This window comes from Castor canadensis, chromosome 3 (genome assembly GCF_047511655.1).
Source record: "Castor canadensis chromosome 3, mCasCan1.hap1v2, whole genome shotgun sequence".
Lineage (NCBI taxonomy): Eukaryota > Metazoa > Chordata > Mammalia > Rodentia > Castoridae > Castor > Castor canadensis.
The window spans coordinates 159,315,233-159,332,919 of record NC_133388.1 but is presented as its reverse complement, the minus strand read 5'-3'; the positions used below and the strand labels follow the sequence as shown (position 1 = coordinate 159,332,919).

Here is a 17,687-nt window from a genome sequence, read left to right as displayed (position 1 = left end):
TAGAAGGTAACACCCACGCACAGGAAAGCAATGTGAGTCAACTCCCTATATAGCTATCCATATCTCAACTAGCAAAAACCCTTGTTCCTTCCTATTATTGCTTATACTCTCTCTTCAACAAAATTAGAGATAAGGGCATAATAGTTTCTGCCAGGTAGCCAGGGATAAGGGGGTGGAAAGGAGGGGGCGGAGGGAAGGGGAGAGAAATGACCCAAACATTGTATGCCCATATGAATAAAATAAAAATTAAAAAAAAAGAAAACAGAATTTCAGTTAGCTGTAATCTGGATGGAGAGAACATTCAGGACTCTATGATGTGAATACAGTAGTGAGGACTCTGGATAAGTAATAAGAGTAGAAAAGGATGAAAGAAACAGGCTAGGGGAGGCCAGAATGGAAGGTCTTTTATTCCAGGCTGGAGCCCTAAACCAATGAAACAGAACTAAAGATTCTAGAGCTAGAAATAGCAAAGCAAAACCTCAGCACTATGTAAGACAAAATGGAAAGGGATCAAAATTTTCTTCTCGTACATTTTGGAAACAGGAAGGAGCCCTTTTTTCAGTCACATTCCCAGCATTTAGCAGACTGTCACGCACAACGTAGGGCTTTAATATGTAATTGTTGATGTGCACATGCACGCATAAATGGAGAAGTGAGGCGTGCCTATATTAACGTATATATTAACAGACTACGAAATCCAGAGCTCAATCCAACCGGTTCTGACACAGCATGACCTGCCAGAGCCCAGTCACTAGGACTCGGTTCAGATCCGAGGAGAAGCAGCCCGGGAAGCACTGGACGGGCGGGAAGGCAGACAACGCCCTGTCTCTGCGTGGTCTCCCTAATGACCCAGCTCGTATCTTTAAGGTGGTAGAGGGATAGAATACTATCCATTCCCAGGATGGCTTCCGCGGGCAGGTCACTGCGGGGAAATGACTGCAGGCAGGAGTGCACCCGACAGAAGGTTCTGGACCTGGAAGAGAGGCCCCCGGCTGCAGTCAAGAAACCAGCGGCCAGCAGTTTAAGGGACAGAAGATGCGCAAGGAAGCAGGGCCGGGGCTTGAGCGTCCGGGGAGGAGGCCACCACACACACTCCCTCGCACCAGCGCCTCAAGACCTACCTGCAGACGTTCTGAGGATTCCCAGGGTCGGGATGACAAGTCTCTGCAACGCGCGGAGGCGCACAGCGCGGCGAGTAAGCTGAAGAGCGCATGCGCCAATCCGACGTTTCCTGCACGTGGCCGGGAGTCGTGCGCAGACTACAACTTCCAGCATGCCTCGCGAGCATGGTGGACGCCTCGGGCGGAAACGGGGCGTGGGGTGTCTGTATGATGAGAGGCCCGTAAGCCTTCTTTTTCCCGAGCGCCTGCGAGAGACGGGATTAACCATGTCGTCCCTGGTCAGAAAGGTGATCAGCACTGCGAAAGCTCCAGTGCCTCTTGGTGCCTACAGGTAATGTGGTTTGCGGGAGCCCTGAAGGACAACTCCCATGCCCATTCATTCCTTGTTCTTCTCTCAGTTCCGAGCAACCATTTATCTAGTTTCCGTCTCTATGAATTTACCTGTCTGGGACATTTCCTATAAATAGAATCATACGATATGTGGTTCTCTGTGACTGGCTTTTTTTCTCTTACCATAAAGTTTGTTCTAACCCTTTCTTAATTCAAAGGAGTAAATCCCGTCAGCAGATGTGTTTTGACTTCTTTTCACAGAAATGCTTAGCAAATCCCTGCTCATCTACCCAAGCCCCGGTTTTTACAACATGTATTAGAAATGTATTGAGGTGTTTATGGGTTCATTGTCCATGCTTGTTTGCCACTAATAAAATCAAATGCAAATCACAACGAAGATAATTTTCTGCATACTTTAACTAAATGTATGTATACTGGGCAGAAAATCTACCTGTGTGCATTTATTTCCACTTGTCATAAGTGCTTTTAAATAGAAAGGTTATCTACTTTTTAAGGAAAAAAAAAAAAAACTTGGAACAAAAAGAAGAGTCTCACGTAGCCAGGCTGGCTTTGAACATTCAATTCTCCTTCCACCTCCAAAGTGATGGGGTTACAAGCATGTGCCACCATATCCATCTTTAAAAAAATTAGCTTCACACTCTACCACTTGAGTCATGGATCTCTGTCCTCCTTTCTATTCCGTCCATATAACTGGGATTACAGGAGTGCACCACCATGCCTGGTCCCATGACCATCTTAAAACTTGAATTCCCTGCAGTATTGGGGCTTGAACTCAGTGCTTCATGCTTGCTACGCAACCACTCTACCTGTGAGCCACTCCACCAGCCCTTAAAACTTGATTTTTAAAAAATAAGTCAGCTTTAAAACCATTGGATCATATCCTATGTATCCTTGGAAACTTTTTCTCTAATATTGTTTGTTTTTAATTCTTCACTAATATGTATCCAGTAACTATCTTTCCCCTTTTCCTTTTTAAAATATAGTTTATAGTGTCTATGTTGAATGTCTATCATAAGCCAGGTACTTCAGGGATACAAAAATGTAAAAGATTCTCAATGAAACCCCAGCAGCACAGCAACTAAGAGATAGCATAGATAAATGGGACCTCATAAAACTAAAAAGCTTCTGTTCATCAAAAGAAATGGTCTCTAGACTGAAGAGAACACCCACAGAGTGGGAGAAAATATTTGCCAACTATACATCAGACAAAGGACTGATAACCAGAATATACAGGGAACTTAAAAAACTAAATTCTCCCAAAACTAATGAACCAATAAAGAAATGGGCAAGTGAACTAAACAGAACTTTCTCAAAAGAAGAAATTCAAATGGCCAGAAAACACATGAAAAAATGCTCACCATCTCTAGCAATAAAGGAAATGCAAATTAAAACCACGCTAAGATTCCACCTCACCCCTGTTAGAATAGCCATCATCAGCAACACCACCAACAACAGGTGTTGGCGAGGATGCGGGGAAAAAGGAACCCTCTTACACTGTTGGTGGGAATGTAGACTAGTACAACCACTCTGGAAAAAAATTTGGAGGCTACTTAAAAAGCTGGACATCGATCTACCATTTGATCCAGCAATACCACTCTTGGGGATATACCCAAAAGACTGTTACTCCAGAGGCACCTGCACATCCATGTTTATTGCGGCACTATTCACAATAGCCAAGTTATGGAAACAGCCAAGATGTCCCAGCACTGACGAATGGATTAAGAAAATGTGGTATCTATACACGATGGAATTTTATGCAGCCATGAAGAAGAACGAAATGTTATCATTCGCTGGTAAATGGATGGAATTGGAGAACATCATTCTGAGTGAGGTTAGCCTGGCTCAAAAAACCAAAAATCTTATGTTCTCCCTCATATGTGGACATTAGATCAAGGGCAAACACAACAAGGGGATTGGACTATGAGCACATGATAAAAGCGAGAGCACACAAGGGAGGGGTGAGGAGAGGTAAGACAACTAAAAAACTAGCTAGCATTTGCTGCCCTTAACGCAGAGAAACTAAAGCAGATACCTTAAAGCAACTGAGGCCAATAGGAAAAGGGGAACAGGTACTAGAGAGAAGATTAGATCAAAAAGAATTAACCTAGAAGGTAACACCCATGCACAGGAAATCAATGTGAGTCAATGCCCTGTATAGCTATCCTTATCTCAACCAGCAAAAACCCTTGTTCCTTCCTATTATTGCTTATACTCTCTCTACAACAAAATTAGAAATAAGGGCAAAATAGTTTCTGCTGGGTATTGAGGAGGGGGAGAGGGAGGGGGCGGAGTGGGTGGTAAGGGAGGGGGTGGGGGCAGGGGGGAGAAATGAACCAAGCCTTGTATGCACATATGAATAATAAAAGAAAAATGAAAAAAAAATGTAAAAGAAGCAATCCAGTGTGAATGTCTTTCACACTGGACTGAAATGTTCACTTAGTCATGCTATATGCTGAGCACCACGACAGCCATCTTTTTCTCTATGTTCCTGTCTTCATTTTACAAAAAGAAAGCTAAGGCTTAAAGTCAGCTTTCCCAAGGTTAGATAGTCTATAAGTGACAGCTTGATTTGAACTCAGCATTTGCTCCTTCTATTCCACAGTGCCAAAAAAAATAGCACTCACCTGTGGCAGAACAGTAATTATTATAGAGTTGGGAATAAAATGCAATGGAGTGGGAAGAGAAAAATTGATTCTAACTTGGGGCAGAAAAAGAAAAAACCTTTAGGAAGGCTCCTTATGAGAGATAGTCCTTAAGTTTGGTTCTAAAATAGTGTTGTAAAGTTTGATTTTTAAGTTAACAGGATGCCCTGGAGTTGAAGGACATTCCAAACAGTGGGAATGGCTTGAGTGAGGGCAAATGCACTCTTAACTCAATTCTAGTTAGTTATTGCAGTTGACTCAAAACCTTCAGCCTGCTCTCTTTTTGTTGAAAGTGATGTTTCTGGGGATGTAGCTCACAGAGTGCTTGCATAGCATGTTCAAGCCCCTGCATCTGATCCCCAGCACTTTTAAAAATGGTATTTCTTTAAACATATTCCCTAAACCTAATATTTTTTTCTCCTTAATGTAGCCAGAAGGATTGAAAGCAATTGCTGACGTTTATTGATGCTTACTCAGCACTAGACACTTTTCTAAGTGCTTCATGTGCACAATTGCTATTACAGTCCCCATTTTTCTAGGTCACACCACTAAGTGGTGTAACAGAATTTGAATTTGGGCATTGGGCCCCAAAGCTCAATCTGAATCATGTAGTTTGCTCTCCCCAGCTTGGAAGAATTGAAAAAGGAACAATTTCCTTACTGTGATTCACTGCATGTGACTGGGGCAGCTTTGCTTCTGTTTAACTGTGTGACCTTGCAGAGTACTTCACCTCTCTTTAGTTTGCTTCTTCATCTTCTAAGTGGACATAACAGTAACAGCACTTCATAAGATTTTTGTGGAGCTGGACTCCTTTGACTTGTGCCTATAATCTTAGCTTGGGAGGCTGAGATCTGGATGGCCTAGCTGGGCAAAAGAGTTTAAGAGACCCTATCTCAACAGAAAAAAGCTGGGCATGGTGGTGCCACCACCAGCTGTGTCAGAAAGCCTAAAATAGGATTGTGTCCAGGTGGGCATGGGTATAAAGCCAGACTATCTCAAAAATAACCAGAGCAAAAAGAAAGTGACCAATAAAAATTAGATTGTAACGGAATCCGGATGCTGATGGTTTCTAATGCTAAACAGAAAGTTATGAAGTTTATTTTGCATGTAATGAGTAGCCGTGGAATGTTTTTGAATGGAAAAAAAAATCAGATTCCTTTCAAGAAGAGAATCCTGATAGTAATTCGGATAGAAATCTTTTCCTCCTGCCCCAGTCCCTATCCCTCGATCACCCAGTGGTAGCATTTAGAATAACTTTTTTACTTCAGAACAAAACCCACCATTAGCAAAAATCAAGTGGTAATAAAAGACGCTTTGTCCTGAAGCTTGTTAAAAGAGCATACAACTCACCCAGCCTATTTAGAAACGCTCTGATCCTCATTCCTGACTGAGTTGGAGGTGGTAGCTGCATCATATAGCTGCAAACAGAAAAGGGGAGTCGTGGACAGAGGAATGTGCCAGTGTGACAGCAGCCTTCCGTCGACTCCGTGGTGCGGAGACTTTCCAGGACATTGCATGCAAAGGATTCAAAACAAAGGCCACTCAAAATGGCCCTTATTTTCAATATTTTATATTGAAGGAAAAAACACACTATAACTGACCATGCCCTGATAAAAGCGAATTGGACATGATTTAAGAACCATTGGAAACACAAAGTTTTTGTATGGGGAGTTTGTAGTTGAGTACACGTTTGAAAATTCTGGGTCCTCTCCAGAAAGAATTCAGTGTGGTCAGCTTTTAAGTCCCTGGCATTGGGCCAGATGGAGTGTTGTCACTAATCAGCTAGTCAGCTCCACGCATGCATTTCAACATACTTCAAGGACAGAGCCTTGAGAGATTTCAACATCACAGTGCTATTGCATTGCTTTTTCTACCTTTTGGGCTTGGAGTAGAATAATACACTTTTAAATTTTCTGACACCGAACAACAACTTGTCTATGTATACTAGGGTTCGTATGCTTAGAAGATAGCAAGGATCCAAGTTATTTTTGTGAACAAACCTCTTTAACTTTCTTAAGAGGTAATGCACAGCTTAAATAGTCTCAGAGTTCCAGTGCTTACTTTTAATATTCCAGAAGTAAATGTGAGCAGTTTTTTGCCATCATAAAGTTTTTGATAACTGATAATACATATGGGCTAAAACAAAAAGGACCTAGTGCAGATGGCCTGGTTCTCCACAGGACAGTTAATACTGTTAGCTAATGGTACTGTTCAACCTGAAAAGGTTACAGATTAACCAGCTCCATAGTTACACATTTGAGGACCAAGGTGAAAGCCAGACAGTTGAGAAGAACTCCTAAACTTTTTTTTATCTTATTGGCATATGTTAATTCTATAGAGGGGTTTTATTGTGATATGTCCATACATGCATATAATGTTTGTTGATCGATTTACCCCCTGTTACTTTTTCTTGTCCTCCCTCTCTCTCTTTTTAAGTAATCTTTAGTGGGTTTCATTATCCTATTTCCATCCATGCATGTAAAGTACATCATGTTCATTCACACTCCCCCTGCATTGCCCTTACCTTTCTCTCTCCCGGCCCTCCCCCCCCACCTCCTCCTTTGATTTTAAGGAATTCCTCATATTTTTTAAGGAATTCCTAGCCTTTCTAAATCCTGTTAGTAAGTCTATTTTCAGCTCTCCAAACCCCACATTATGACCTAGCAGGTCCTGCTAAAAAAGATAGTCGTTGACAACCAAAATTGTTGATACTGCTACGTGGTTAGAGAACAAAACATGAAGTAGTTATATTATGCCTACTGTGTGCAGATATTCACCTAGGCACTCCACTGCTACAGAAGGATGGTCAGCCACTAATCCCTACCCTCAAGGAGTTTAGAATCAAAGATACTCTGGGAGATAGGAGACCAGGACTAACTAGAACTTAATATGGGATCTTTTACCTAGCATGAAAAAGGCTGGCAGTTTCTTTAAAACTGCCATTTTTACCAGCTATGGTGGTTCACTCCTCTAATTCCAAGTACATTGGAGGCATAGATAGGATTGCAGTCTGAGGCCAACCCTATTTGAAAAATAGCTAAAGTAAAAAAAGGGCTGCAGGCAGGACTCAAGTGATAGAGCACCTGCCTAAGCAAGCATGAAACCCTGAGTTCAAACCCCAGTACTGCCAGAAAAAAAAAAAAAAAAACCAAGCCATTTATAAAAGGAACCCTGGGATTCAAGGGAAAGAGGCTTAATTACTTTCTCAGGGGAAGAGAGAGAGGTGTGTGTGTGTGTGTTTGATAGCTTCCAGTGTGGCTTTATTTATAATAAAATATTGGACGCAAAGGTTAATAGTTAAATAAAATATATCCGTGTAAAGAAATGCTGTGTAGCTATTTAAAAAATGAATGAGGAATTCTATGAATAGATATTCATGATACACTGTTGATTGAAAAAAGCAAGTATAAAAAAGTGCTTAAGATAATCATATTTTGGAGAGAGAGAGTCCTGCTGGGCCTGGGAACCTGAGTGACTAAGCTCTGATTCCTGTTGTGGGTTTGAGTTGACCTCATAAAGGGCTGGACCGGGTCAGAGCAGCTCCTCTAGACTCAACCAGTGAACTAGACTCTACTGGTGAACCAGAGTTAGTGTGGGGATCACCTCTGAAGTGGTCGTAACCACTGCTCTAGAGGTAACCACAGATGAAGATTCAACCACTGACCCACAACAGACTGCAAACTCAAGAGACCACTATGGGCACATACAATGGAGACACACACACCTTTGAATTCTCTACTGATGTCAAGATGGTCAACTCCAGCTTTGTGGATGAAGCCAGTGAGCCCACAGATCAGATCAGTACCTCCACAGAAAGCAATGAGTCTGCACAGTGTATCTTTAAAATGAAGCAAAGTCCCCATTAGCTATGACCTGTGCTAGCCACTACTTTCTAAGAAGACTCAAACTTTTGAACAAGCCAACTACTACACTATTGAATGGGATGTGCCCAGCTGAGGAGAAACAGCAAGGCAACGATCCTGGATGGGTGCTGTGAATTGTACACAGATGGCAGAGGCCCATTTTGTAGCTCTGTCCCATTTACTATGGGCTTAATAAATATTCATTGACTGCAAAAAAAGAAATCATATCTTATGTAAGAAAAGGGAGAAAATAAGCATGTTTTGTTCATATGTACATGAAGAAACCAGAAGAATCCATAAAGCAGAACAGTGATAATCTGTAATAATCACTAGGAACTTAGCAAAAGGGACACAAGGATAGAAGGGAGACTTTTTAATTGCTTTTTTTTTTGGTATATTTTCTGGATTTTTGAATGTGTTCCTTCCTGGGGGGAAAAAAAAGGTGGTCAACCCAAGGAAAGTTCAATGAAATAAAAAGAAAATTTGGCTGAATGTGTTCTCTCACATGTACATGGCCCTGGGTTCAATCTTTAGCACTGAAGAAAGAAAAAGTTTTAAAGGCATGTTGGAAAACAGAAGAATGGGAGCTAGAGGAAAATGATTAAAATAACAAGGCTCAAGCTTCTAAATAAGCTTAAAAATAGTAAAACAAATTTTCCTTCTAAGTAAAAATTTGTATTAAAGTTTCTCTCTTCAGCATCTTGAAAAACAGAGGGGTCGTCTTTATTCCCAAAGTAATATATTTACTATAAAAAGTTGAATTGGGGCTGGGGGCATGGCTCAAGTGGTAGAGTGACTACCTAGCAAGCACAGGGTCCTCACTTCAAACCCCAGTACCAAAAAAAAAGAAAAAAAGTTGAATTTGTTTGACATTTGTTTCAGATGTCAGGATAATGTGTTCTTTTTCTTGTGCTTTTATCCTAATTCTGAAACTTAGCATCCTCATCACAGAAAAATTCAATTACAAAAGTAAGCACTTTGTAGTACTGAAGTGTACCCTCAAAAGCACATTTTTAACTGACTTTTCAACAGCAGTGATTAATCTTGCCTGAGAATTATTTATTTTTTTAAAGTGCACCTGGCATTTTTTTTTTTTTGGTTTCACAGCTGTATTTGAAATACAAGTTACTTATTTTAAAAATCACCCAGTTTAAGTGAAGAGTTCCATGAGTTTTGGTAAATATATAGTCATACATCCACTGCCACAACCAAGTTTTAGAACATTTCCATCATCCTCAAAACATCCTCTCCTGTCCATTTGTGTTCAGTACCCAGCACTTACCCCAGATAGCCAGTTACTTTTTGCTGCGGTTACCTTGTCTTTTCTAGAATTTCATACAAGTGACATCCAAAAAGATTTTAGTCTTCAGTTGGATTTATCAATGATTCAGTTTTTGTTTTTCTGTTTTGCTGTCATGAACAATTCTTTGGACATATGTTTTCATTTTTCTTGGATAGCTGCCTAGGGAGGGAAAAAAAACCTGCTGGGTTGTATATTAAATGTGTTTTAAGTTATTAAGAAACTGACAAACTGTCCAAAGTGGCTGTTAAAATTTTGCATTCCTTCCAACAATAGATGAGGGTTCAAGTTGCTCTACATCTCTGTCAGTGCTTCCAGTTTCTTTTGTGTATCTCTAAGGACTAATAACATTGAGCATTTTTCATGTGCTCTTCAGTTCTTTGTATGTCTCCTTTTATGAAATATCTGTTCACATCATTTGCCTATATGTCTTCCATATTATTGAGTTATAAGGATTCTTCATAAATTCTGGATGTAAGTCTTTTATTAGATACATATTTACAAAAACCTCTCTCCCAGTCTGTGACTTGTTTTTCCATTTTCTTAAAAATGTCTGTTGATAAACAAGTTAATTTTAATGAAGTCCAATTTATCATTTTATTTTACAATTTGTACTTTTTGTGTCTATCAAATTACTCTTTTAGCATTGAATTTCATACTGTATTTATATTGTATGTATGCACTGACTTTTTGTTCATTGCAGTCAAGCTGTGCAAGTCGACAGGACCATATACATTTCAGGACAGGTAGGCATAGACCCTGCAAGTGGACAGCTTGTACCAGGAGGAGTAATGGAAGAAACTAAACAAGTAAGTCATTTTCCACATTTGAATTTCCTTTTTCTTCTACTTTTTAATATTTTAGGCAATTAACAATCCATCTGCCCGATTTGTTTTTAATAAACAGGCAAATGTTTTCTGAGCTGCTTCCTACTTGGTTTAGACAGTTTTGATTAAGGGGAAATGCAATGAGTCTTTTATCAACCAAAAAAAAAGAGGACCCAAACATTGTATGCACATATGAATAAAATAAAAATTAAAAAAAAGAGATTACACTTGCTTATAACTAAGATGACTTTAAACCTGTATTATCAAGGTCAAATAGCATGTTGTCACTTCCACGTAGATTGGGAAATTTTATTTTCAGAGTCACTGACCTACCCTCCCCCTACCACAGAAATGTCACTATCACAGAAGTTAAAAAGTCAACATTTGCTAGCAAGAGAAAAATATCAAAGGTTATATAGAGTGTGTTGTTTTTTTTTTTTAAAGGGGACTGAGGATGTAGCTTAGTGGTAGAACACTTGCCTACTATGAGCAAGTGGGAGGGAATACAATTGTAATCCAAAATAGAATTAAATTACAATTTAATGCATTCACTGTCTTTTGTGGTACCCAAAATAGGAAACAACCTAAATGTCCATAAGAAATTGACTGAACAAATCATGCTAGACCTATACAACTAAATTTTTATGGGAAAATCTCTAAGATAAATGGCTGGATAATAAAATTAAAACAAGATGCAGACCAGCAGGTGCAATATGCTACTATGTGCACATCTCTGTGTGTTTAAGAAAATATACATTTATGTATGAGCATTGACTGTCTCTAGAAGAACATACAAGAAATGGGAAATAATGGTTTACCTCTAGGGAGTGGAGGGTGAGAAGACATCTTTTCACTATATATGCTTTTTTATAGCTATTGAATTATTTGCCTTATCTGCACAGTACACATTTCAATTACTTCTTTAAAAACATATAATCAAATGTTATCATCAGTAAAGTAGGGAGGAAGAATAAATTGAAAAGAATAAGTTAAGGCTAGGGTAAAAAAAAAACACTGGTGTTTTTCCAGAGGCCAGAGTGTTAAACCTATACGTAATTCACTAATACTGTTTTTTGAGAAAAAGGAAAAATAACCCTTTAACATTACATATTACTTTAAAAACTTGTTTTTATGCTTATTATTTCATTGTTGAAGTGACACAAAGTGGCAAGTCCTACAAATTATTTCTGCCTCAGCTTAATGGATATTGCCTGAAAAATCAATACATTTTAGCATGTAGAAGGGGCTTCATTCCAGTCTTTTTACTCACAAAAGGAAACGACCTTTTCACTGTATTTAAAAAAAACAAAAATCATTCCACTAAAGGAAAACCAAAAACAATTGACTTGTGTAGAAGCATCCTAAAAAGAGTAAGGAGAATTTTTCTGCAACATGAGTTATTTAAGGAGGTATTAGTAAAAGGCGATTGGTAGAATTTAATTAAAGTTTTAAAATAACACCAGTGCCTTCCTTGCCTTGGTTCACAGGCTCTTACGAACATAGGTGAAATTCTGAAAGCTGCAGGCTGTGACTTCACTAATGGTAAGCAACTTGATTTTACTCCACTGTTAGATTCTGGGGGCTTTGTTGTTTTGTTGATTTGCTTTGGTTTGGTTTGGTTTTTTTCAGTGCTGGGGAGCAAACTCGAGGCCTCATGCATGCTAGGCATGTGCTCTACCTCTGATCCACCGCCTCCCCCAGCACTATTAATTTCTGTTTGATAGCTCCTTGGTCTTTTTGAAGAACACATGTCATCTAGTAATCATGTCATGCCATTTCTTTGTTGCTTTTTAAAGTTGTTTTAGTGGTCTGGGAAACAGCATTGTACTACTTCACTTCTTCCTTTACCTTTTAATCAAGACAGTCACAGAATCATGTTTTTCTAATTTTGATTAGACCAGATAGCTAAGTCCAGTGAAAATCTGTGTATCTTCTAGTGGTCAAAACATCTATCTTACTGGCTGACATAAATGACTTTGGGACTGTCAATGAAATCTACAAACAGTGTAAGTAATTTAGCTTTATTCCTGCTTTTTGTTTTAAAGTGAAACGAAGCCATTAATATAAAGAGTGTCCATTATCAGTTGAAAGTGGCAAAAGCCGAGCATGGTGGCGCATGCCTGTAACACTTGGGATCTTAGGGCAGGAGGATCAAGAGCTCAAGGCTGGTCTGAGCTACATACGAGACTCTGTCTCAAAAAAAAAAAAAAAAAAAAGACAGGAGATGCTATAGAAGTGTCACCTTGTCCTAAAAATTATATTTCTGTTGCATTCTCTAAAATAATATGCAAAGTCCCTTACAAATCTGCTTTCCTAAAGCTTAATTTTTTTATATCTTTCTTAGGCTTTTAAAGCCCCCCTAAAAATTTTTTATACACACAGATACGGTATAGCCATCATCTTTGTTCTGGCTCTCTCAGAATCACTAGCTACCTACTTAACATTTCTGTACCTTGGTTTTCTCATATATAAAACACCTTATATGGCTACTTTATAAGGTTGTTGGAGTGATTAATGAATTACTACAACCTGTAAAGCACCTATGTTGGCATGTTGAGAGCACTGAATAAGTGCTACTACTGCTGTCATAGTGGAAAAATAGGGTCCCTTTCATCTGGTGGGATGAGACAAAGGTGTAACATGGAAAAAGCATCATTGCTTATACTCCCCAGAAGAAAGGATCAGAGAAGAGCAAAGTTAGTGAGAAAGTACTTGCAAAAATTGCTGAAGATAGAGGGCTAGCTGTTCCTTATTTAGATAACTGGTCTGTAAATACCACTTTTTAATTTTATCTTAAAAGATTTTAATAGCAATTATTAGGTATAGTATATTAATTACTAATTAATATTTTTCATAGTTTTGCTAAAGTTGAAAAAGTGCAGAAGGTAATACTTGTAAAGTCTCCCTCCCATTCCTTTCCCCAGCTTTCTATGTCCTTTTTCTGGGAACAACTCATTTTCTTGTGTCTTCTTCAAGATATAAATTTGAAGTTTATGTATGTATCACTTTAAAGACCAAACCCCATTCCCATCAAATAAGATCCAAAGTGTCAATATGTATTCTTTTTTTTTTCCCAGAAAGATAAGACATTCAGAAAAGTAGTAAGTATCATAGGAATCATATGGCAAAATATTTTATCGAACAAATCTGAATGTGAGCTTCTTTTCTGAAATGTTGCTTGTTGACTATGCATGAAGAATTTACCAGATTATTGATTTTGCAGTGTTAAATAGGAGTACAGTACCTGGAAATTAAAATGAAATTGTTTTAAATTCAGATTTCAAGAGGAATTTTCCCGCTAGAGCTGCCTACCAGGTTGCTGCTTTGCCCAAAGTAAGTACACTTGAAAATGACTAATGCATACAATTTTAAATTGCTACATTGTTTTCTGAATATACTTAAACTAAGTGCTGTGGAAGGACATTTAAAAATAAAGAAAAGGACACAGTCCCTGCTGTACTGGAAGTTAAACACTAAAAGTAAGCACTTTATATTCCATGCATGGGGAAAAAAATTATAACACCTTACAAAGCAACATATGAGCAGAACAGAATCAGAGCACTTAAATCATGAGAAAAAGTACAAGAACAGCTATATTGTAATATTCCTTCAGAAACTGTAAATTTGAGCCAGTTCTGTGATAAAAATTTCGCTTGGCTATTATTAGATTCTTTATTATAAAAAGAATGTAGACCTTCCATTAGGAAAATACTCTCTGAATCAATAGCACACATATTTTACCATTCTGGTTTTAGTATTCTCTTACTAGAAGCTCTTTTCCTTTGCCTCCTAGTGATATGATATTCCTGCCAATAAAGAAGCAGCTCTTACTGCCTGCCACTTAAAACTTTCCACTGAAGAAAATGTATCTTCTAAGAGTGGCATATTTATTGCTTTAGTCAGTTATTACTTGGAATGATCATTACCATCAAACTTATTAAGGTATTGGGTGTAGTAGAAGGAACTCTGAACTTGGAATCATAACATATGGGCTTGAACCTCTGCTATTTACCTTTGTGAGTTGGGACCAGTTAATTAGCCTTTCTAAGTTTCAGTGCATCATTTTATGAATTAGGAGAACATTTATCTAATGGGGCTGCTGTGAGAATCAAATGAGCTCATGTATATGAATGTGCCTAGCATGGTAACTTGACCTATTGTAGGTTCTTAGTGAATTTTCCCTATTCCTTTTCTTTGAAAAGTTGAATGATAAAGATACTAGGTTGCTGTTAGTTGCATATGGTTTAACAATTAATACCTAGCTCTCTTGTTCTATACAAAATGATTCAAATATTGTTTCCTTATTCTCCTTACAGGGAAGCCAAGTTGAGATTGAAGCAATAGCTGTCCAAGGACCTCTTACAACAGCATCACTCTAAGTGGACCCAGTGTTTGTCTCTGGAATTTCTATCTTGTCTTTAAATTAACATCTTAATTTTTACAATTGATGTTGGGCAGTGTAAGGTGTAATTAAAACATCTGACTCTCTCTACAACAAAGGAAATAAGGGCAAAATAGTTTCTGCTGGGTATTGAGGGGGTGGAGGGGAGAGGGAGGGCGCGGAGTGGGTGGTAAGGGAGGGGGTGGGGGCAGGGGGGAGAAATGACCCGAGCCTTGTATGCACATATGAATAATAAAATAATTTTTAAAAAATCTGGTTATCACGGAAATACCATATCATAGGGAAATTTGACAAGAATTGAAGATTAATGAATCCAGTTATGAATGCTATAAATTACACTTACATAACTCATATTGCTAAATGTGAGAGAAGAGACACTAATTACATAGTTACTTAAAGGAAAAGATGACTTACTCTAGGGAAGATAAGGTATTGTTCCTAGGAAGTAATAAAGAGCACCAGTAATTCAATTAAATCTTATTAGTTTAATGATGTGAAATATTTAGCTGTCATGAGTAAAATTAAAATATTCAAATTTGAAGAAAGTGAACCAAAATTTTATATAGAAGTATTTTTCTAATGGAAATAAAATAAGCATGTAGGTTTCCCTTGGTGTGATTTTGCTCAATTACTGTTTTCAGCAGTTTTAATTTATACAGGAAAACATATTACCTAATGAAAGGGGAGAAGAAACTGTGAAGGTAAATCTCAACTATTTCATTTCACAGTTTTTGTCTGACTTTGTACATTTTTACCTATTGAATTCAGGTTATTTATAATTATTTTGAGTTTATTTAAAAGCTTTCTTTTTCTTTGTGGGGAAGTGTGATAGACCTTGCTCTTTGTCTAGGTTGACCTCAAACTCCTGGGCTCAAGCAATTTCTTGCCTCAGCCTTCTGAGCAGCTGGGACTACAGAGGCACACCACCATACTCTGTTCCAAAGTCTGTCATCATTTTAGACAGCTACAACATGAATATTTCCCCATTGTAGAATAAATCCCATATAAAATTATATAGGTTAAAAAGGGAAATCCCCCCTTGTTCAGTCTCTAGTCCACTCTCTTCCCCTTAAAGAATTATTCTGCTATTGTTGGATCTTGAAGTCTCCCAAAGGCCCCAAACTATTTGAAAGAGGCTGTAACCTCTTTCCAGTAGGTGGGCCTACTGGAAAGAAGTTAGATCAAGGGGTATGCCCTTGAAAGAAATATTGGGACCCTGGCACCTCCTGTTTTCTGCTTCACCAGAGGATGAAGCTTCCTTTACCACGCACTCCTGCTATAGGTGCTTCCTCACCACAGGCTGAGAGGCAACAGGGTCAAGTGACTAGTAACTAAAAAGTCTGAAACTCTGAGCCAAAAGAAACTTTTCCTCCTAAAAAAAAAAAAAAGAATGAATCCCTGCTAGAAGTTTCTTTTTATTCATTACATACTTGAGTATCTGGTCTATTTTGCTCATTTAAATAGGTGGACCCTTACTGAATACATTATTCTTCAGATTGTTTTTTCTGTCTTAAAGATCTTTCCATATACACATAGATCTACCTCATTTAAAAAACTACTGCAGAAAGTGGCAGAGCCCAATAGGAGAAGGGGACCAAGAACTAGAGAAAAGGTTAGTTAAAGAAGAATCAACTTAGAATGCAACACATATGTACATGAAAGCAATGTGAGGAATCTCCCTGTATAGCTATCCTTATCTCAACTAGCAAAAACCCTTGGTCCTTCCTATTATTGTTTATACTCTCTCTTCAACAAAATTAGAGATAAGGGCAAAATAGTTTCTGCCTGGAAGCAAGGGGGTAGAGGGGAGAGGGAGGGGGCGGGAGGGGGGAAGGGAAGAGGCGGGGGAAATGACCCAAACATTATATGCACATATGAATAAAAGAAAAAAGAAATAAAAGCTACAGAATGTTCGTTCTTTTGTGTGTCTGTACCTTAGGTGAGTTAACCATTCTTCATATGATTCAGTGTCTTCAAAATTATATTACCACAATGCTGTGATAACATTCTTCACAGGTACATAACACACAAAATTACATGTTGGATTGGGGTTTTTTGGGTGGGGTTATTTTTTTTCTTTTATTCATATGGGGCATACAATGTTTGGGTCATTTCTCCCCCCTTCCCTCCACCCCTACATGTTGGATTGTTGAGAGCCATAGAGAAAAACAAAGCAAGGGGAGGTGGGAAGGATTGGGAGGATTAAGCTCTGAGAAGGGAAGACCTCAATGAGGTGACTGGAGTTAAAAGTGTTTGGGATTTTTAGAACTTTTTTTCTTTACCAATGGCAAATTTGCTGATGTAACATACAGCAATTTTATAATGTAGAACCAAGTTTGCATTTCAACTTGGTTAATGTGTTTGATATACATACACCTTTATTTGTAATATGGTCTGCCTTATGCATTCTTAAATTCAGGCTAGCAGTATTTAGGACATTTACGTTTATCTATGAAATTGGCTTTTCTTTAAGACGCTATATGGCCTCATTATCTGTCCTTGAATTGCCTGAATTAAGTTTGCCTAGAAAATTGGACTGGGTATTTTCTTTGGGGAAAATGTTTAGACCGATTCAGTTTCTTCCATGGATAACAGGAACATTGAGATTTTCTACTATTTTCTTCAGTCAGAACCAAATTTTGGCTTTTGAGCTATTTCTCTTCAAGACTTTTATTTGTAAATGATAGAAAAACTAGCATAAGTGGAATAAAAGAGGAATTCATAGGCTATAATCCCCCAGAATTCTATTCTAAGCTGTCCTTAGGCACATGTAGTCCAGAAATGTCATGCATGGTTCCATCTGTCTCTTGGGAAGATGCTATAGCCTATACATATAGTCAAACAGTGTACTAACCCCAGCAGAAAAATACCATTTCCTCGTATCTCTGGCAGGAAAATCTCAGGGAAGCCTCTGATTGGCCCAGCCCCGGTTAGGAAAGGCTTGTTCCAAAACCAATCACTGCAGCTAGAAAATTAGATACTTGGGCCAACTTGGGTATAAGCAACACAGTTATATATAGGTCATGATTTCAAAATCAAACCCTAGAACGAAAGAGCTGGAAATAAGAGATAGGTACCCAAGGTAACAGCTTATTAGTAACTTGGGTCAGGATTTTGAGTTTTATTTTCCAAATCAAAGGAGAGTGCTAGATTTTGTTATGTGAAAAAGAATATTTACTGT

General features: G+C 38.3%; 2 protein-coding genes across 3 annotated transcripts in view; one reads left to right on the top strand and one right to left on the bottom strand.

Moving 5' to 3' along the window:
- Window positions 1-1,389, bottom strand: part of Pop1 (POP1 homolog, ribonuclease P/MRP subunit) — a 40,810-nt gene extending 39,421 nt beyond the window's left edge. Inside the window, exon 1 of the mRNA XM_074068895.1 lies at window positions 1,122-1,389. Within this exon, the coding sequence (XP_073924996.1) occupies window positions 1,122-1,389 (268 nt within the window). The remainder of the gene's footprint in view (window positions 1-1,121) is intronic.
- On the top strand, window positions 1,319-15,113 carry Rida (reactive intermediate imine deaminase A). Of its 2 annotated transcripts, XM_020177519.2 has the most exons (6): window positions 1,319-1,452; window positions 9,981-10,086; window positions 11,592-11,646; window positions 12,042-12,110; window positions 13,382-13,437; window positions 14,421-15,113. In XM_020177519.2, exons 1-6 carry the CDS (start codon window positions 1,388-1,390, stop codon window positions 14,481-14,483), a joined length of 414 nt encoding a protein of 137 aa, XP_020033108.1. In that variant the 5' UTR covers window positions 1,319-1,387; the 3' UTR covers window positions 14,484-15,113. The 2 variants fall into 2 exon arrangements, with proteins under 2 accessions (XP_020033108.1, XP_020033109.1); XM_020177520.2 differs by lacking the exon at window positions 12,042-12,110.
- Window positions 15,114-17,687: the final 2,574 nt, after the last annotated feature.